Source organism: Thermobia domestica, chromosome 3 (genome assembly GCF_964235325.1).
Source record: "Thermobia domestica chromosome 3, izTheDome1.hap1.1, whole genome shotgun sequence".
NCBI classification, from domain to species: Eukaryota; Metazoa; Arthropoda; class Insecta; order Zygentoma; family Lepismatidae; genus Thermobia; species Thermobia domestica.
The window spans coordinates 214,902,829-214,922,750 of NC_137456.1; the positions used below are offsets into that span (position 1 = coordinate 214,902,829).

Genomic DNA, 19,922 nt, shown 5'->3' on the forward strand with positions numbered 1-19,922 from the left:
AAAAAGACAAAAGTAAATCTTATTTCACTTGAGAGTATTAGGGTAATTAACTGGAATACATTTGATTTATACGACATACATTTGCCAGATTTGCGAAGTTATTTGTCACTGGTGGCTGATCGCAAGAATGACTGTTCACAATGAAAAGAGAAAAACTGCGAACTTGTCATTCAATATTAGCAAAATTATCTACCCTTCATTCCAAACAGATTCACAGACTCCTTCGACTAATGTAAGGCAAAAGCTAAATAAAATTACTAAGTGAAAGTACGGCGATATTGTCTAACTCTCCAAATTTAAATTCAGTAATTTTCCTCCTCCTTCAATTACACAACCACCTACGTGCACTAGACTATTGTTCTTGCGTTGCTTACCAAGTTCTAATTATCGAGTACAAATATCGAACTTTTCAAATAAATTTAACACTGCCTCTAACTCGTATCCGACATCCTCCCATTCAAATTTAACCTGGTTCTGTTAGTTTTAGTGAGAAAAAGGCTTTCACTACAATTCTTTCAATATCTCTACTAGAATTTCGCAACTGCAAATCGTTACATTTTAAATGTTGGGATAGTTTCGAAGTAGGATTTCATTTCTACTCTCTTTAATATGTTTCATAATTCAGGTATTAATGTTCTTTTCATTTCCCAATATAACATTGATATATGTACAAAGACAGGGTGTCTATTAAAATTCCAAAATGAAATTTCGTGACGTTTTCTTTACCAAACCATAAAATTTCGTAACATTCTCAACTGCGAATTACGCCGAATTTTCATGCATGCGATAGTAGCATGCTTTGCTTGCGATTTGGTAGCGTGTAAAGCTGTCCATAGACATTTTTGGAGGTGAATTTTGAAATTTTATAGAACAAATTTTTTCAGTCTGTACTTATATTTGTACAGATAAAAAAATTCGTGACCCAAAAGCTAAATTTCTTGACTTTCATGACCGCTTTCGGATTTCGTGACTTTTTCATGACTTTCGTGACTGATAGACACTCTGAAAGAAACACCTTGGCAGTATCACTAATTCCAAATAGGTCGTAAAACCTCTTAACGGCTATATTAATTTCAAACCTGTCTTTTCAAATGACTGATAGTGTTGTAAAAATTCGGCACACGAAGTTTTCGTTTTTAAAAAGATTTTTTTTTTCGGATAGGGAGAAGGGAATCCTTTATTCTCCATTTACTTGGTCACAGCGTGAAGTTCATTATTTTCTTTATATATAATTAGATACGAAAACCTGAATTTGTTGTTTTCTTCTTTTCTTACTGTCGTATTAATTTTACGATGAATACTATTACGGAAATTTTCCAGAAAAATTAATTATGCTTCAATTACAAAATGTTATCTACAGATCCATAATATCTACTACATTTTAAATACAGTTCTCTTAGGAAATCCATTTCCAATTAGTGTATGATGTTATCTATCAAAAATGGAGACAGTAGGTTTCCTAGCAAGTCCATTGGATTAGAAATTTACACATTCACATTCGAAATATTTAATTCACACTTTCGAACTTATACACTAAACTATTAAGTCTCGCGGAATTTAGGTTCTGAAACAGGGAGAAAACTTTGAAAACTGTCTGCGTTTGCCCACAGCAAATTCGTTCTTTACAAAATTACTATTCTTCACCATGTACTTAAAATAACTTTGAACTACTCTTCATCATGTATTTAAAGTTATTTTAAAACTTTTAAAAGTATTCGATTAGCCATACTAGCGGTTCTATCCGCGCTTCGCAGCGGAGCCTCATAAAACTATGAAGTATGTAAGAAATGAATATAAGCTTTTTCCTAAAGGTAAATTTAAAATAATAATAATAATAATAATAATAATAATAATAATAATAATAATAATAATAATAATAATAATAATAATAATAATAATAATAATAATAATAATAACGTACGAAAAGAAAGCAATGGAAGCCTTTTTTATTACGAACTCCAGATTAAATGTCAATTCAGAAGAATTAGTCGACAATTTTACATTTATTTGGAAGATCTGGGGCATATGTGCCAGTAAAACTTGATTACGTGCAGGAAAACGATAGTCCAATGCACAGGAGATTAAATACAATTTGACGCCGCCCATAAGAAAAATACTGAATTTAAATTTTTGTGCTTTGCTTTTATTCGGTAATTTTATTTTTCTTTTTCTCCCAGCTTCAGCCCAATCATTCAAAGCGCTTCAAAACGTACCACAGATAATTTGTACGCTAAATTCTTAGTTACATTTTAGAAATAACTAAATTTAATTAAAGCTAAATTCGTGTAACTGTGACCAGTTCATTTAAATTAGTTTGTGCCTAACAACAATTTAAATCTCGTTATTGATTGGAAAAATCTATTCTGAAGCAACTTTTGTATTTAATATTCTAATAGTGAGTAATTTCCTAGCTTTTGACAGATTTGATGTGGATTTTATTTTCCTCTCCAGGATTGTACGTTCCCTAAGCTTGGTGGATTAGGAACGATATCTGCCTCTCTTAGTAAATGAGAAATACTACGGAGTACTAAATTAATCACTAGCCGACGTGACTCATCATGGTAGCATTAGTTCATTACGGCTTCCTCTATTTACTGAATTCAAACGCTTAGATATTGATTCTGAAGAAATCTTCACGTCAGTGATTCTTTAATAACATAGTAAACCAATTAATAAAGTCAAAACTGGAAAATCTTAACGAAGTAGTAGAACCAATATAAAACTACTTGAACATGAGAATATGCACAACATATACAACGGAGTTGCGACCAACTGCAGCTAAATTTTTACTGACATTAATGTGGTCTTCTTTTCTATATATCTTTACATATTCGATGATGATTAAATTTTCCATGAATATTAAACGAATTTACGTTTTATTTCGTTTCTAATGTATATTACTGTGTCAAAAAATGCTAAGTTGTAACACAAATACGAAAATTCCTACTGTGAAAAAATATGCTAAGTATACGATAAGAAAAATACAAAAATTCCTACAGTACAAAAATTAATCATCACTAAGTTATTCATTTCAGTTCCTTTACTATACAAAATTCTTGTTCACACTGCAGTACCTGTGCTAGAAAACGGTATATGTAACAAGGCTTTTCCTGGCCAAAGCGGTAAACTCGGAAAATGCTTTGTACATCATGAGAGGGATTCCACGATGCATCAAATATCACAACACGATTAGCACCTATTAAGTTGATTCCCAAGCCGCCTGCTCTTGTAGATATCAAAAACAATCTTGCTCTGAAAAATAAATAAATAAATAAATAAATATAGCGAACAGTGCTTCTAAATACAAGTATGTATTCATATTAACAATTTGTGGTCACATCAGACGATCTGTAAATATGAATGCGGTGTATCATTCAGTGTTTACATTAGTAGTTTTGAAAGGCTAGCTTCTGCTTCAGGAGCAAGTAGTGCCTTAAAATTACGATCCGCCTTAAAATATATTCAAACTAAATTGTTTTCGAAAACTATAATATATTTAGTTATATTTTGCATAGAAATATCACGCAATGAATTACTACATAACAAAACACTTATTCATTTATCTTTCTTAAGCACATTTTATACACACCGTAAATGGATGAGAGGTAATTATGGCACAAAAGTGTGCTCAACATCAAAGTCATTCTTCCGTTTTCTTCATTTTTCCTTCCAGCCTCTCACTCTCGAATGTTTATCTACAGTCTCTTTTAAATAAACTATGCAGTCTTCCGAACGCAACGGAACTATAATTCATTGATGGGCAAGGCGGATGGGGACATCCACGCCACTAAGTTAGTTTTTAATTTAATTTCTTTTATTGGTAAGAGTAGTGAAGGTCCGAGGACCCATAGTACATATTTATATTACAAATTTTAATCTCAGTTTACACACATTAAAAGATTTCCATACATAGTGACTGTTAACAAACTTTGTATACATATACCTATATATACACGTGAAAAAATTTTTCTTTCTATTTTTATTTCTCTCTTTTCTCGTTGACCAAGAGGTATTTCTTGTTCTTACTCCTTTTTTAGTCATTCCTTCCGTAGAGGTTGAAACGTTTTACAGAAATTTAGCCTAGGTTGTTAGACTACATCTATTTTTTCGTATATAGCGCACACTTTACGCATTCGCGTTTGCCCACTTCCTACTTTTCTGAATTAAAAACATCTTGTCTCTGTTCTTCTGTATTTCTACATTAAAATAGGATGTGTTCTTCATCCTCTCCCTCTCCACAGAAGACACATATTCTGCGTTCCTGTTTGTTTTTCACTCCCCTCCATTTCTAAATTTCCAATCGAAATATTGTCAGAACTCTTCGTTCTCTTTTGTCCAGATCTAGATTTAATTCCGCGTCCCATCTTTCTTAACTTCCCTACAGATTGTCAGCGATGGCTTTATTTCACACTGTGCTTTAAGGCTTTCAAATTTGGTGTTTATTATTTCGTCACAAACCTCTTTTAACCCTTCAGTGCTAACGTTGGGCCTACTAGACCCGGCAACACTGTACGAGTTTCGTACTCCGTCTACCTTTCAATCTAAAATACTACTTTACGCGGCGCCAATTAGTTTCAATTTAAAGCTTTTCATTGCTGGATGGTCTGTGTTTTTTCTGAGTCTGGGCCAGTCAGACCCAACGTTACCACTCACGTTATTATTTGAGGAACAGTTTGTGTAGTGTTTGCATTTATTTTATGTGAATTTCAGAAGATATTTTTCACCAATTATCAGCATTTTTGTTTAGATACTTTCTTCTATGTTAGTGTAGTAACAAGGCTGGAAGTTACGAATCAAATATTGAAAGAGTCTGACAGATGTTAGAAAAGGAACTTGATGTTTCATCCTGTGAAGAAGGTGATGAAGAAGATGATTCTGATTTCTATATTTACTGTGACCATGATACTGATAGTACGCGCAATCCAATGAGGAAAACTGTGTTGCTGATCAAACTAACTGTAATCAATATTTTGGTGGTAAAGCTAATGAATCAAAATGGAGAAAAGAAGTGCGAAATGTAAATATCCGTCACAAACTGCAATGAATACTAAGACAATTCAGGAAACATGGTCTCTGTTTATAAGCGATGCAAAGGTTGATATTATTGTTACTAACACAAACAACAGGAAACATGGTCTCTGTTTATAAGCGATGCAAAGGTTGATATTATTGTTACTAACACAAACAAACAGGAAGTAACTGCAAAGTATCCAGAACAACGATTTACACATCTTACCAGCGGGTGACATAAAATCGCTCATAGGTTTGTTATATATGGCTGGTGTGTTGCGTGCTGGACGTCTGAATATTGAGGAATTGTGGGAGCAAGGTGGAACTGGAGTGGAGATATTTTTGGCTACAATGTCCTTACAGAGGTTTCGTTTACTTTCTCGTTGTTTGCAATTTGATACACGTATTGAAAGAAAAGCCTTAGGCAATTTAGTCCCAATTCGTGACTTTTTTGAATTATCTGTAATCAATTGCAAGAACAATTTTCCAATTGGTATGTTAGCAACTTTGGATGAGACTTTTTGATTTCCCAGGAAGATGTGGATTTCGAATGTATGTGCCCAAAAAACCCGCCGCAAAATATAGAACTAAAATTTGTAGTTTTGTTGCAGTTGCATCATTATACTACATAGCAAATATGGAGGTGTATCTGAGGACACTACTATAGGGCCCGTTTGCTATCTATCTCACACAACTGCCTGGTGTTGTTTATATTTAATATTGTAAATATAATACTGATTAAAGCTCAGCTCACATCTTATCAGGCAAAAAAGTTTATGGGTCCAGCAGACCCAACGTTACTATTCTTGTGATTCTTTTCCATGTTACCGCTGTAGGGTTAAGCATTTCTTTATACAGAGAGTCCATAAAGTCCTGCAGGAAAGTAAAACTATAACTTGGAAACTACGTAATGTATTAACAAATACTTTTTGCTGTACTTACAGAAAGGTTCAAAGTTTTGTTTCAGCTAGTTAAGGTTCATTGCCAAACCTCCAATTGTGCACCATTCACGTCCAAACACTCTTGCAGTCTTTTTGGGAAACCAAGAATTGCGTGTTGGCGGTGCTTGTCTGGAATGTTCAAAATCACATAAGTTATTTTGTTCTCGAGATCGTGCAGATTAGCTGGCTTCTGCGAATACACCTTGGTCTTCACGTGTTCCCACAGCTAGAAATCACAAGGCTACAAATCTGGTGATCTTGCAGGCCAAGGTGTGGGTCCTCTTCGGCCAATCCATCTTTCCTTAAATTTTTCGTTAAGAAACTGTCGAACTTGAAGGGCATAGTGGGACGGTGCCCCATCCTGTTGCACGGGGACTATTCCGCTTGTGCTCCTCGAATTCACGTGGATTTTCCACCCCCCAAATTTGGCAGTTGTGCCTGTTCACTTTTATCGACACATGAAATGTGGCTTCATCTGAAAACAGAAATCGAGACAGAAGGTCATCTTGTAAGCGGGTAAGCATTGACTTACAGAATTCCATTCTCATGTCACAGTCTTCCTCTATCAGCTCGTGCACAAATTTTAACTTATAGGGCCGAACCTTCAAATTCTTGCGTACGATCTTGTGTAACGTTGACTTCGGTATTCCCAGTTCCAATGACCTACGTTTAAGTGACTTCATTGGACTCCTGGCTACGCTGTCCTGCAACGTGTGAATCACATCGTCATTCGTGCCTGGCCTTCCACTGCGTGGTAAATCTGACACACTTCTCGTTTCTTTGAACTTCTCGTGCCATCTCTTGATACTAGTTTCTGCTGGGGGTGTTTTCCCATACATTGTTTGGTACTTTCTCCGCACCGAAACGCAAGATTTTAATTCCGCAAAGCACAAAACACATTGTGCCTTTTTTTTTTTTAATAAACGCCATCTTAAGTCACGTGATTACCAGTGCAAACGCCATCAAGGATTGTGGCCAGAACAAAACTTTAAACTTTCCTTCTTTCAACCCCAAAAATTTATACACTTAAACGTAACGGTTTCCAAGTTATAGAGTTTTACTTTCCTGCAAGACTTTATGGACTCCCTGTATGTATGTTTTGCTCTTCAATTAACCGTTCATTCCCTTATTTCTTTTAAAAGTTTATGAATTCCCTTCACCCAATTGTTGTTTTCGTTTAGCTGGTGTGCCTTGCAAATCTTCTGCAGCTCTCTATCTCCATTGATCTCTTTTAATTTCAACCCATATTATTTTATTGCTCTAACTTTTATTGTTGTTGAGGCTGAGTACCGCCCTGCCTCAAGTAGAACTGCGGCGTTCAGCGCTGAATGTGCGATAACTAGAAACTGCTTGATTAGTTTTTTTTACGTCTGCTTAATTAATTACCATCTCTATCTGATTCGTTCCCCAAATTTCGCACCCGTTGGTTATAACTAGTTGTAGCAACACATCAAAAACCCGCATAGTCATCTTTGCTGTGAAACGTTCAGCCGGGGTTGCAATCTTACGGGTTGCGAGTAGCTCCTTCTCTGCCCTGTCTTTGCTTGCTTCGGATGTTCTCCCCATTACCAAGTAAAATTTAACGTGATTCCTAAATATTTGAACGATCTCACTATCTCTATATTTGCATCTTTGTATGTCCACTGTTCACTACTGCTAAGTCTATGCTCTTTTCTAAATAGTACGATTTTTGTTTTGTCTATATTTACTTTCATGCACCATTCATCGTTGTATTTGCTTAATTCAATGAGTCCCCTTTGTGGCCCTATTACAGTTTGGGACATTAGAAGTATGCCATCTGTATACAATAATATTGGTACAGGTGCCTGTTGTACAAACGGTGGGTGGCTATTGTTATTAAGTATCCTACACAGCATTGTTTATATATACGTAAATTGAATAATACAGGCAACAATTGACAAACCTTGTCTGAATTCTTTATACGACGGTATACCTTCTGTAATTCTATTCTGACATGTGGCGATGCTAAACTCTTACTCTCTTATAATTGCAATCTATGAACTATGTAGTAGGACATTCCAATATTTGCTTAACTTGTGAAATAACGCTTGTCTACTATTAGAATCATAAGCTTTTTCGAACTCAACAAAAGAATTATGTGGAAGATATTAATTCGTTTTCGCGAGCCCATCTTCCTATCCTAATTTTATTTGCTAATATTTTTGAGTATATTTTACTTAAAGTGGTAGTAAAGTAATTCCACTGTAATTATTCGGGTCTTGAATGTTCCCTTTCTTTTTATACAGTGTTATTACCGTTCTCTTGAATAGTCTAGTAATTATTTGAGCTATTGTTTACTGTATATTTGTAAAGTTCTAATGGAATACCATTATTCCCGGTGCTTTATTATTTCTCACTGATTTTACTGCCTTTTTATATTCATCTATCGTTATAGCCTTATCTAGCAATGGATCTTTGTGTAGTGGGTTACTCACTATTTCCTTTGCACCTCATTCTTCCCTTTCGCTTAGGACCTTCGGAAGGTACTGTACCCATTCATCAGCTGATATATTCGCTTTAGGTTGTGATGATTCTATAATCCGCATATCATACGCTAAAACTCCCTATGATCATCACTACGTAGCTGTTCATTCCCTCTGTACGAAGTTATTCACTCACTGTCTTGTCCATTCTCTCTTCTTTTCTGTACATACCCGTTTATAATTGTTTCTTCTTTGTAGGTATGTATCTAGCAAATAATGATTGTTCTTTTCTTTCCTAAAGCTGCTTTAGTGCATCAGTAACCCTACTTCGCACGGTTAACCGTTCTTCATCGTGCCACTTTTTTCCTTTCCTTTTAACTCTAGCTTGTTTTTATTTCTTTACGTATATTTCCCTATGGATTGGAATATCTTACTTAATATGGAGTCTGCCATCGTACTCGACCTAACTAACTGCACGTTGACCCCTATGACAAATAGCTAAGTTGTGATATTGTTCATGTTCTCGAATTATGTTCGTTTATGTTCATGTGAGCAGTGGTATATATTAATTTGATTTTGATTGCTAGTTGCAGCTGAACTGGTGTTTGTTCGTATTTAATGTTGTTGTTAGTTCTACTGTTACTGACTCATGTTTGGAATCTATTAGGTTCGCTATCTTAAAATTCACCAGCCGTTTAAATGCGTTTGGCAAACATACACATCAGTCTATCGTGCTACAATTTTACTCACTTATACACTGTAGCATAGTAAATTTATCCATTGTGTTCTCCCCTGTTCGACCGTTTACAATTATTAAGATTTGAATTGCAACAAAACTTTATTATTTTTTCTATTCTCGTTTATTTCCTTGTCTTGATTTTTTCCTCCTCGATAGTTTCACATTATCGCTAAAATCCGTGCTGTCGTATTCCCTTATTTCTGATGCACTCCATTCCAAGTTTTTTCCTGTCCGCGCATTAAAGTCCCTATTGATTATGACGCAACACATGCTATCTTCCCCTAGCTCCTAAACATTGTCTTCACGGCATTGAAAGAAATTTTCATTAACAAATTTTGAGTTTTTAGGATGATTATATATAACACTCACCATTACGTATGTTTATTGGATTTCTAAACTTTAACCATAATGCGTCACTATTTTTAGTTGTTTAAATTTGTACCATATTTTTCAATCTCTCCTGTATAAACACTGTACTACCAGACGGCGATCTCCCAAACTTACACTTTTTTTTATTTATTTGATTTTATTAAATTCCTTATATCCTTGAAGATAGTAACTGCTATTTTGAAATCCGCAAATCTGTTCCATCACGAGTCGGACTTTAAGCTGAAAGCAATGGCACTTTTTGGTACCGATCACAGTAAAAGCACATGTGATGGCAGAGGTGGAATAGTGAAACCAATGGCAGCAAAGGCCAGTCTCAGCTATTTTGACACCGCATTAGTTATATCAATGATATATTCAGAACGTACGCGGTATCAGATTCGGTTACATACTCCAAGAAAAGTGTAACAACAGTACTGAACACTGCTCTTCAACAAAGGTATGAGAACACTATTGCAATCGCCGGGACAAGGGGAAGCTTTGTACCGCTTGACAGAAATGACCTTAAAATTTCGGTAGTGAGTGGAATTGATCTCGTAATACATCAATAATAGTGACTTTGGCGAAGTCTTCACATCAAGATGATGTCTTGTGTTTAAAATCTGGAGAATGGGTTGTCGTTCATTATGATGGCTACGAATATCCACTGAAGTTGTAGAGGTACCAGACAATGGACTAGAATTTAGTGCAATGATATTATCTTTAGCGAAAACATTTAAGTGGCTGAATAGTCCAGATGTTGTGACTTATCTCTTATGCGATGTAAAACGAAAGATTATCCCAGCTTTATCAGTGAAACATCGTGGTCAATTTGTATTCATAGATCATTCATTGAATAACAATGATTCTTAAATTATTACAATGCACATATACAACTTTCTTGCTTTTTAATTTTACAATGCACAGTTTCATCCATCAATACAGACATACAATGTCAAAAACCTACCTTATACTAATTGGTGGCAGTGATTTTACAAAAATTCATATTGCTGTAGACTGCTAATTGAACAAGTTAATTTCTTTTGCCCTACACTAAGGTAACATTGAAGTAATTGTTATATATATATATATATATATATATATATATATATATATATATATATATATATATATATATATATATCCCTTGATACTGGTTTCAAACATGTAATACAGTGTTGCCAACCTACGTGATTTTTCACTTTTCACTGAAATTTTTGAGGTGTCATACTTTGTGTTTGAAAAGATGTAACACTTTCCAATTAGTACATCTAGTAATCACCTATTAAGTGTGACTTACGTAGGTTATGAAAACTTTGTACTTTTATTTTAAAAGAAAGAAAAAAATCTTGAAATTGGGACATTTTTCTTATTTTTCACATTTTTTTGTGTGTGAATGTAACTGAATATCTAAAATATGTTAGTCACAATAAAAAATACTGTCCATCTACTTTCCAGCGATATCATGAATGCTTAAATCGGACCAATAGATCTGAAGTTATAAAATGTTGAAAATAAACCAAAATATTCAGGTCAGCCATTTTTTAATCCGTCCCCTGCAGTCACCATTGTGTGACAGGACTAAAACTCCACATTTATGCTTCTATTATGATATATTTTTTAAAAAAATAAAAATAGAAAAACACAAGTCACAACATTTTCTCTAAACGGACATAGATTGTCCCAGCTTTCAAAAACACATCTTGTCAGCTCTCTATCTGAAGCGAAAATTTCACTAAGTTAGTTCAACATCCGCTTATTAAATTACACAAACACAAGATTACTAAATTATTACGTACTCAGGGAATGATTTCTGGTCTTGTTTGTCTTTCTTAATTTCACTCAACCAAATATTATTTAACAAATTATCAAACTTTTATGACGAAATAAGAAAGGTTCTTATTACAGTTGTTAGGTGTTTTGAAATTTGAGGGCTCTTAAAAGCACCAAAACTATACGAGACGTTGACCTGAGATCCGAACCACCAAAGGGTCAATCCATATCAAGTGGTCCAGAGGTGGATGCTCGACCATCTCCGAAAATTATAAAACTTTGAGTGTGACGAACCTTGTGTATGAGAAGGTCAATAACACTATTTACATTGTCATATATACAAGTGTTCCTGAATGGCGACCGTCTTTATTATTGGTGGAGTGACATTTTTTGCATTTGCAAGCGTTCACGAAAACTACAGTTACTCAGGACGTACGTATCAGACGAACTCCAAACAAAAACGAGTGTATAGAGGAGAGACTGAGGTACACGGAGAATATATACCCTTGCTTCTAAATAAATATGCAGAATTGCAAATAAATACATGAAATCACTAGAAGGAGTACACAATATTACACTTTTAAAGGGGGCGTATTTTGGAATGACATAAAGTAAGGGGTTCATAAGTTTTGTGCTGAATACTATTGCATGTAAAGAGTCTGCAGAAATATCCACACCTATTATACCACTGGCACTATAGATTTATAGAGGTCCGAAAGTTGAAGTTTATGATTTTGATGCCATGTTTGGGGCGTAATATCTCAGGAGGGCAAAGTGCTAAAAAATGCTGCTTAGGCCACAAAGTAATTCTGTATGTGAATAAACTATTGTAAAAAAAATCATGGCTGATATTATATGGAGAAAAGAGTAAGGACATGGCAAAAACGCGAAGAAAGCATGTGCGTAACGATTGTCGTAGTCCGGAAAAATTTAAATGTTTTGATATGTTTCACGCTAGATCTCAGAAACTACGCATGTTTCAGCAATTAGGCCCGCTTTTGTTTGTGTTCTGTTGTGCAAAAGTTTATGAGTGGCGTCTGTTCCATCTTTCTAGCTCCATGATTATTGCCACGTCTACACGTTGGACAATTTATCTTGACCATCCGCTATAATGGACAAACCAAAAAAGAGAGAAAAGCGAAACTTTGCATGAAGCAACTATAAGAAAGGGGACGTCTTTGTATGTATTAAACAGAAAGACTCAACAGTGTTGCCAACCCAATATAAAGTTATATCTTTCAAATAGCACTACGTCGGATTATTACATATTTCAAATCAACGTGTCAAACATAAACTTAAAATACAACTTTTATTATTCAGTGTTGCAAACTAAGGATGTTATAGTATCACAAACATCCAAAGTTCGGAAGACGCAAATACAGCATAGCGGAGATGTACAAGATAATGCACACCGAAAGTACTTTAGTGCTGGATACTATGGCTATGGTATGACATGTTTCGAATGAATAGGAACGAAGTTACCAGGGCTTGATAATTTTATTTTTTTAAAAAAAGCATTTATTTCGAAAAAATGCTGATATAAGTATCATATGTAATTACATGTGTGATTTGTAATGGATGTGAAAATTATTTTGCCGTTTACAGCACTTCGATATCTCAAACCGTTCCGGAGATATGATAAACATTGCTGAAGTTTGCAACATTGTGTAATTGCGAGAACTTCTTGTAATTACAACTACTAAAAGCTATTACTGTAATGCTATAGAAGAGAAAGGAAAAATTATTATTTTAAATATTTTCCACAACTACGCCATTTTCAGCAGGATAGGATAGATAGGTGTAACGCAACCTTGTGAACACATTAACTTCCGTAACTGGGATTGGATTTTAATGATACTTTGCTGATACATTAAGCGCCTTAATACTGCGGTCCAATTCGAGGATCGGTGTCGTGGGTGCAAGAGGGAGCTAACACCCTTACCATATAGACATGGCAATGATCTTGGAGCTAGAAAGATCGAACAAACGCTACTCGCAAGCTTTTGTACAACTGAACACAAACAAAAACGTGCCTAATTGCTGAAACATGCGTAGTTTTTGAGATCTAGCACGAAACATATAAAAACATTTAAATTTTTCCGGACTACGACCATCGTTACGCACGTGCTTTCTTCGCGTTTTTACCATGTCCTTACTCTTTTCTCCATGTAATATGTCATGATTTTTTTTTTTTTGGTAATAGTTTATTCACATACAGAATTACTTCGTTGCCTAAGCAGCAATTTTTAGCACTTTGCCCTCCTGAGATATTACGCCCCAAACATGGCATCAAAATCACAATCTTCAACTTTCGGACCTCTATAAATTTATGATGCCAATAGTATCATAGGTGTGGATATTTCTATAGACTCTTTACATGCAATAGTATTCAGCACAAAACTTATGAACCCTCCACTTTATGCCATTTTAAATTACAGTCCCTTTAAAAGTGTAATTTTGTGTACTTTTTCTAGTGATTTCATGTATGGTTTGCAATCCTGCATATTTATATGGAAGCAAGAGTATATATTCTCCGTACACCTTAGTCTCTCCTCTAAACACTCGTTTTTGTTTGGAGTTCGTCTGATACGTACGTCCTGAGTAACTGTAGGTTTCGTAAACGCTTGCAAATGAAAAATATGGCACTCCACCGACATCAAAGATGTCCGCCATTCAGGAACACTTGTACATACGACATCGTGAATGATGTTATTGACATTCTCATACACAAGGTTGATCACATTCCAATTTCCATAATTTTCGGAGATGGTCGAGCAACCATTTTCCCTATCTTTGGACTACTTCAGATGGATTGACCTCAAAGGCAGAGCCACGAGTGTCCCACAATGATTGTTATCTTCTGATTCACGAAAGTAAAAACCCAAGTAGACAGAACATCACTCTTGTAACAATTTACCTACCATACCAACTAAATATTCGAGAAAATAAGTGCGTGTTAAACCATTTCGGTCGAAGTTCCATGTTACATATTCAACCAACAATAACAACTATTAATAGTTGGCTAGCCATAACAGAAAGCAGACGGAATTGACAGATTAATAAATTGTAACCAAATATACGATCAAGATAGGTCAAATATACGACCTATGTCACAATTCACTAGCTTGAACAGATGTTAAATTTCTTTCCTGAAGTCTGAAATACCTGAAAGTTTGTACTACGGTGAGAAACCTGAGTACTAACACTTCATTTGCGCGCGTGCACACATACACTTACACACACTAACATATTATACATATATATATATACACATGTTCAAATTATTAGACTCAACATTCAGTTTCTGAATATTTTACTGTTCTTACAATATTACTTGAGAAAACACGTTCGAACTTAGTCCCAATTACTGCTTTGTAACTCTGTCCTAATTGCTAGTGGGTGTGGTACATACTTTTCAATATCAATGAAACAAATGCGTAGGTGACATTCAAATATAATTGGGACATTCCATGTCAAATCAACAGGTCATCAGATTTGACCATCTCAGATTTTTGTAAAAATTGGTGCACAGCTTTATTACAGTGGGAGATGAAAAAGTCCCAAATATTACCTCTCTCCTCCTGAAAGTGTCCCCATACAGGGGGTCAAAAATGTCAAACAAAGGGCTTTTTTTCAGTTACAATGATTATTAAAAATTGTCATAAAATAGTTAATATATGTACTAGAGACATGAAACGAACACCACTGGAAAGCTTAAAGACTGCTCTACAAGTTGTAATATATTGAAAAAAACCTGTAAAATAAAAAAATAATACTTCAAAAATTCAAATTCAAATGTGAATTTTGAATTTCGAATAGAAATGTCCCTGCGAATTTGTTCAAAATTGTCCAGATTGTAGTCTCATATGTGTACTAAACATGGTTGGCAAAAACGATGGTTTTTATTGGGAAAAAAAAAGTTTTTTTTTTTTTGGTTTAAACCCGGTTTTTTGGTTTAAATAATTTACTCTATATATTTATATTAGATATGGACAGAAATTAGTTTGTTTCGCCTTGGTGTTATAATGCAACAACAAGGTTATGGTGGAAGGGGTCACATAAGCTTAAAGCGGAATCCGAACCGCTTCCCGACTTACATCCAAGAGAAATTGTCCATTTGGACACGAAACCGGCACTAATTGGTCACAAATGCGACTGCCGACTCACTCACGAAGGACTCCTGATAAAAATAAGTTGTACTGATCTTTACATAGGCGTACTTGTTAATGTAATTGTCAAGAGTCATTTCAAAAGGACAAAAAGATAAACAGTTACACAAATAAAAACATTATACAGAATTATATATAAATCGGGAAACTCCCGCCTTAGCCATTGGGAAAATCCTGTTATTACTTTAAATGTATTTGTATGTAAAATTTTAAGGTCAACATATCATAATCACTACGCTAAAACTGAGGTATTAAATTACAAATTTGGTATGTAGATATCATTCAATAAAATTAAAACAAAGTCAAATCCAAGTTGATGTTGGAAGCTACGTAGGCAGTTGATATCAGTTTTATCAATTTCTATCAATAAGAGGAAGCTTGGCTTCTTTATAAAACAACAGGCATTCATTCAAGTAGAAATATATAATTTAGTTTCATTTCGTATGTTTAGGCTTAACATCCTTATGAAATACCAAGGTTATCACGGAGAAAACTTTCGCTTAAAGGGACACCTGGAATCGCTACTTGGTTTACACTTGAAAGATGGATTGTGGTTCGACCGAGAATTGAACACGGGACCCCTTGATTAAAAGGTGAAAAGTAGATAAACGTAATGCGGATGGTTTGATATGTGGAAACGTCACCATTAAGTTCACACGATTTAAAGCTTTTTTTTTTATTATTTGTTTTTGTTTTTGTTTGTTTAAACCAGCCAACCCTGGTACTAAAACACCACAAAGTTGCATTTTGGGCACTCAATGGAATCCGATTCAAAATTCAACATACATCAAACATTGCACGATATTGACCATGTGAATATCTGGGTTCAGATCGATAACCACTTGCCTGTAGCTATTTACCTGCAGCTTCAAAGGAATTTATATTCAATTTCGTTTGTTTCTTGATGTATTCATTTTAATTTACTCAATTATCCACCTTTCGAGTTATTTAGAGAGGTATTACGTTTCCGAACAGTACTCAATACAAGTCATTATTCTTGTTAGTCAATATGGATGTTTCTAAATTTATATTGGCTACATTGATACAAGTTATTTTCATTCCTTTGTTTCAGGATTGCTATTACATACATGTGGAAGTGCATATTTGAAATAGGAAAAATAATTTATTGACTAATTGTTTGTGCTGAAAGTGTGTGAAGTTTTTGTGGACAGTGTCACTGTTTCATAACACATTTGATACAAATATTGTGAAAGGGAGTGAAATATATCCCTCCCTTTCATAATAACTTCTGTAACAGCAATCCTGAAACAAAGGAATGAAAATAACTTGTATCAGTGTAGCTAATATAAATTTAGAAACATCCATACTGACTAACAAGAATAATGACCTGTATTGAGTACTGTATGGGGACACTTTCAGGAAGAGAGAGGTAATATTTGGGACTTTTTCATCTCCCACTGTAATAAAGCTGTGCACCAATTTTTACAAACATCTTAGATGGTCAGGTCAGATTTTGTCATTTCATTGGTTAATTTCACATGAAATGTCCCAGTTACTATACAGTGTGTATATCCAAATTGGAAACAAAAAATGAAATGAAATACTTACAAGAAAATGATCTCTCACACGAAGATTAATACTTACGAAATTCCTTATTCTTTATTAAATCTTTTATCCTTTGTGGTATGATATGTACAAGTTTAGCACATTCTGCCTTCAATTCAGCATTATGATACCACAAATTATTCATCTCCTTCGATCAATTGATATTTCGTTGTAATGTATTTCTTTTTTAGCTTTTCCTTCATGAAGCCCGAAAGGTTTTTAATCGGGTTCATATCAGGGCTATTGCCTGGCCAAGGAAGAACACTAATTTTGTTGTCCTCTTAAGAATTTTGTCACAGCTTTGGCTCGGTGGTATGGAGCTCCATCATGCATAAAGATGAAGTGTGCGTCATCAAACCAGACTGCAGTCCAGGGAAGCAGTTCTTCTTGAAGAACTTGTAGGTATTGGTCGTGCTACATTGTTCCCTCTACTATATACATATGTACAGTCTCCCAGGCCCTAAGACAGACATCACACCCCAGACCATGATTGAAGTAGGATGCTTCACAGTTTGTTGGATACATTCCAACTTGAATTCCTCCCCAGTTCTACGTCCTATATATTCTGAACATTCATCCGACACATGATTCATCATTGAAACACACTATTCTGCAATCATCAGCAGTCCAATGTTCTAGGCCTCGTGCCCATTCGAGACGCTTCTTTGCTATGATTGGAGTAATTTTTGCTTTCTTTCTTGGCCTGTGTTCTTTTATTCCCTCAGCACACAGAATCCTTCGAACACTTTCAGACGAAATGTCTGCACCATACTCAGCCATTTTCATGCTAAGTCTCTAGAATTTGCATTTCTGTTTCCGAGCGCCAATCTTTTAGTTTTCTGATACTTCTTAGTGATAGCTTTTTCGCCCACACTTCCCAACCCTATTTTGCTGATACATTTGCTTCTCGTTCATTGCAACAGAGATTCAACTCACAGCTTTTTGTCCTACCCTAACTCTACTAACAATTTATCGTTATGTATATCTTTCTTCCGTAAGAAGTGTTTTGATAACTTCTACTTTAAGCGGAGAAAGGTCTCTGGCTTTTCCCATTATGTCGCGATTACAGGACTTCACAGAATAAAAGATTAATACACAAAACACGTCACGATCACTTTAAACTAGCCCATTCGAACTGTTGGACGCTTTGAGTGTTGTAAATGCTTACGACTGCAACCACAACACTTCAAACTGTAATTTGTTAATAGAAACCACAATAGTTGTCTACAACTGAAACACTACTTTCAGAACTTCCCCCTTCCACTAATATCATCTGCTGTTCAACGGTGATATCATCACTTCAATTGTACAATAAACAAATGAAGGATCCTATATTGGTGGTTTAACCATTAAATTGCAGAATTCCGAAATTAGGACTGCAACACCAACTTTGCATTTTTCGAGCTTGAGTCTAATAATCTGAACACGTCTGTATATAGATAGATAAATAGATAGATACACTAAATATGGAAATACATTACAGGCTGTCAACTGCGGATATCTTTAAAAATATTAGAGATCATACGAAATCTACATTACACTATTAGGCTTTTTTCTTACTTCAAAAATATATAAAGACTATATAACACTAAATAATTCAAATAAAAGTTATTCGAAGCTGCTATTTTTCTTACCTATGATTCTCTGGATCATTGAAAACCTTGCACCATGCATTTCTATTTTCCACATTTGTAGATCCATCTATACGAAAATAATCTAAGCCGCATGCCCAAGAACCTATATGGTTATTTAATGTCTCTTCTTGGCTGCCACATTGCGTTGCTTCGTCCACTCGAGCTAAGAAATATTCGATCAAATCCAGGGAAAAGAGGGATTGACTAAATACCAACCTACAGAGACAATATACTTTCATCACTATTTACATTCTTCAGAAATAATCATAGCAAGAATCAGTTATTATATTATATATAACAGAAAAATAAAATTGGCGGAACGGTAACAGTGCAGGGGGAATTATATATATCTTGTATAATATAGGGAAAAAGGACTGAAGAATAAATATACAGTACATAAATTAATGAAGAAATTAACAAACTGATAAATATATGAAGGGGAATCTGGAAGAAAGGAATCCCGAAGCAGACAGGAAAACGAACTCTTACCATAAAAATAGTTCACTATTTTCTAATTCACTTATATAGACAGATATAGAGACATATACACGTTCCTTACTTTCAAATTTCCCTCCATATATATATATATATATATATATATATATATATATATATATATAAAGTTTGTTAACTTCTTATCAGCCATATTGATGGGACAATTTTTTCCCTTACTCCCGGACATATAAATATAGTGACATGTTTTAAATGTATTGTATGATAGAGCTTTAGAACTGTAACTAATAAATTTCTTCTTTTTCTTTACAAGTGAATTGTCGAGTTGTGTACTAGGAATGGATTTGTGTACGTTGCGGGAGCGTATTTGACTACTGAAAGCTACATCTTAGCAGCATAACGAAATTCCATCAATATTTCGAAAACGTAAAGCTCTACCACGAAAAACAATCCTATGTAAATTAAAATTAGATATTTAACCAGGCTACTATCTGCACTTCGCAAGTTTATAATAGAAGTGCGCGATGCAATTCATAAAAGTGTACGAGTTATTGAAGCTTTTAGCGTCGACACAAGTATGAGAAACTAAAGAAAAAGACCTGCAGCAAAATTTTAGTTTCAAAATATAAATTTCTTGTGGTTTATTGAGTCAGCCTGGTTATTCACGACTTAAATAAGGATGATACTTTTACGGATTAGCAATCTGATAGTAAGTACCCCTTATAAAAACATGTTAGCTTCTTGAGATATCCTATCAAATCTATTACTAAGTAGCTTCTTGAAATTCTATAATTGAAACTGTTACTAAAGAAATGGATTTCTGAAAT

General features: G+C 34.6%; 1 protein-coding gene across 1 annotated transcript in view; it reads right to left on the bottom strand.

The window, feature by feature from the left end:
- LOC145680958 (uncharacterized) overlaps nt 1-19,922 on the bottom strand; it is a gene marked incomplete in the record, with an annotated part of 264,706 nt that overhangs the window by 46,513 nt on the left and 198,271 nt on the right. Inside the window, 2 exon segments of the mRNA XM_081752173.1 lie at nt 3,075-3,252; nt 18,643-18,858. Of these exon segments, the coding sequence (XP_081608299.1) occupies nt 3,075-3,252; nt 18,643-18,858 (394 nt within the window).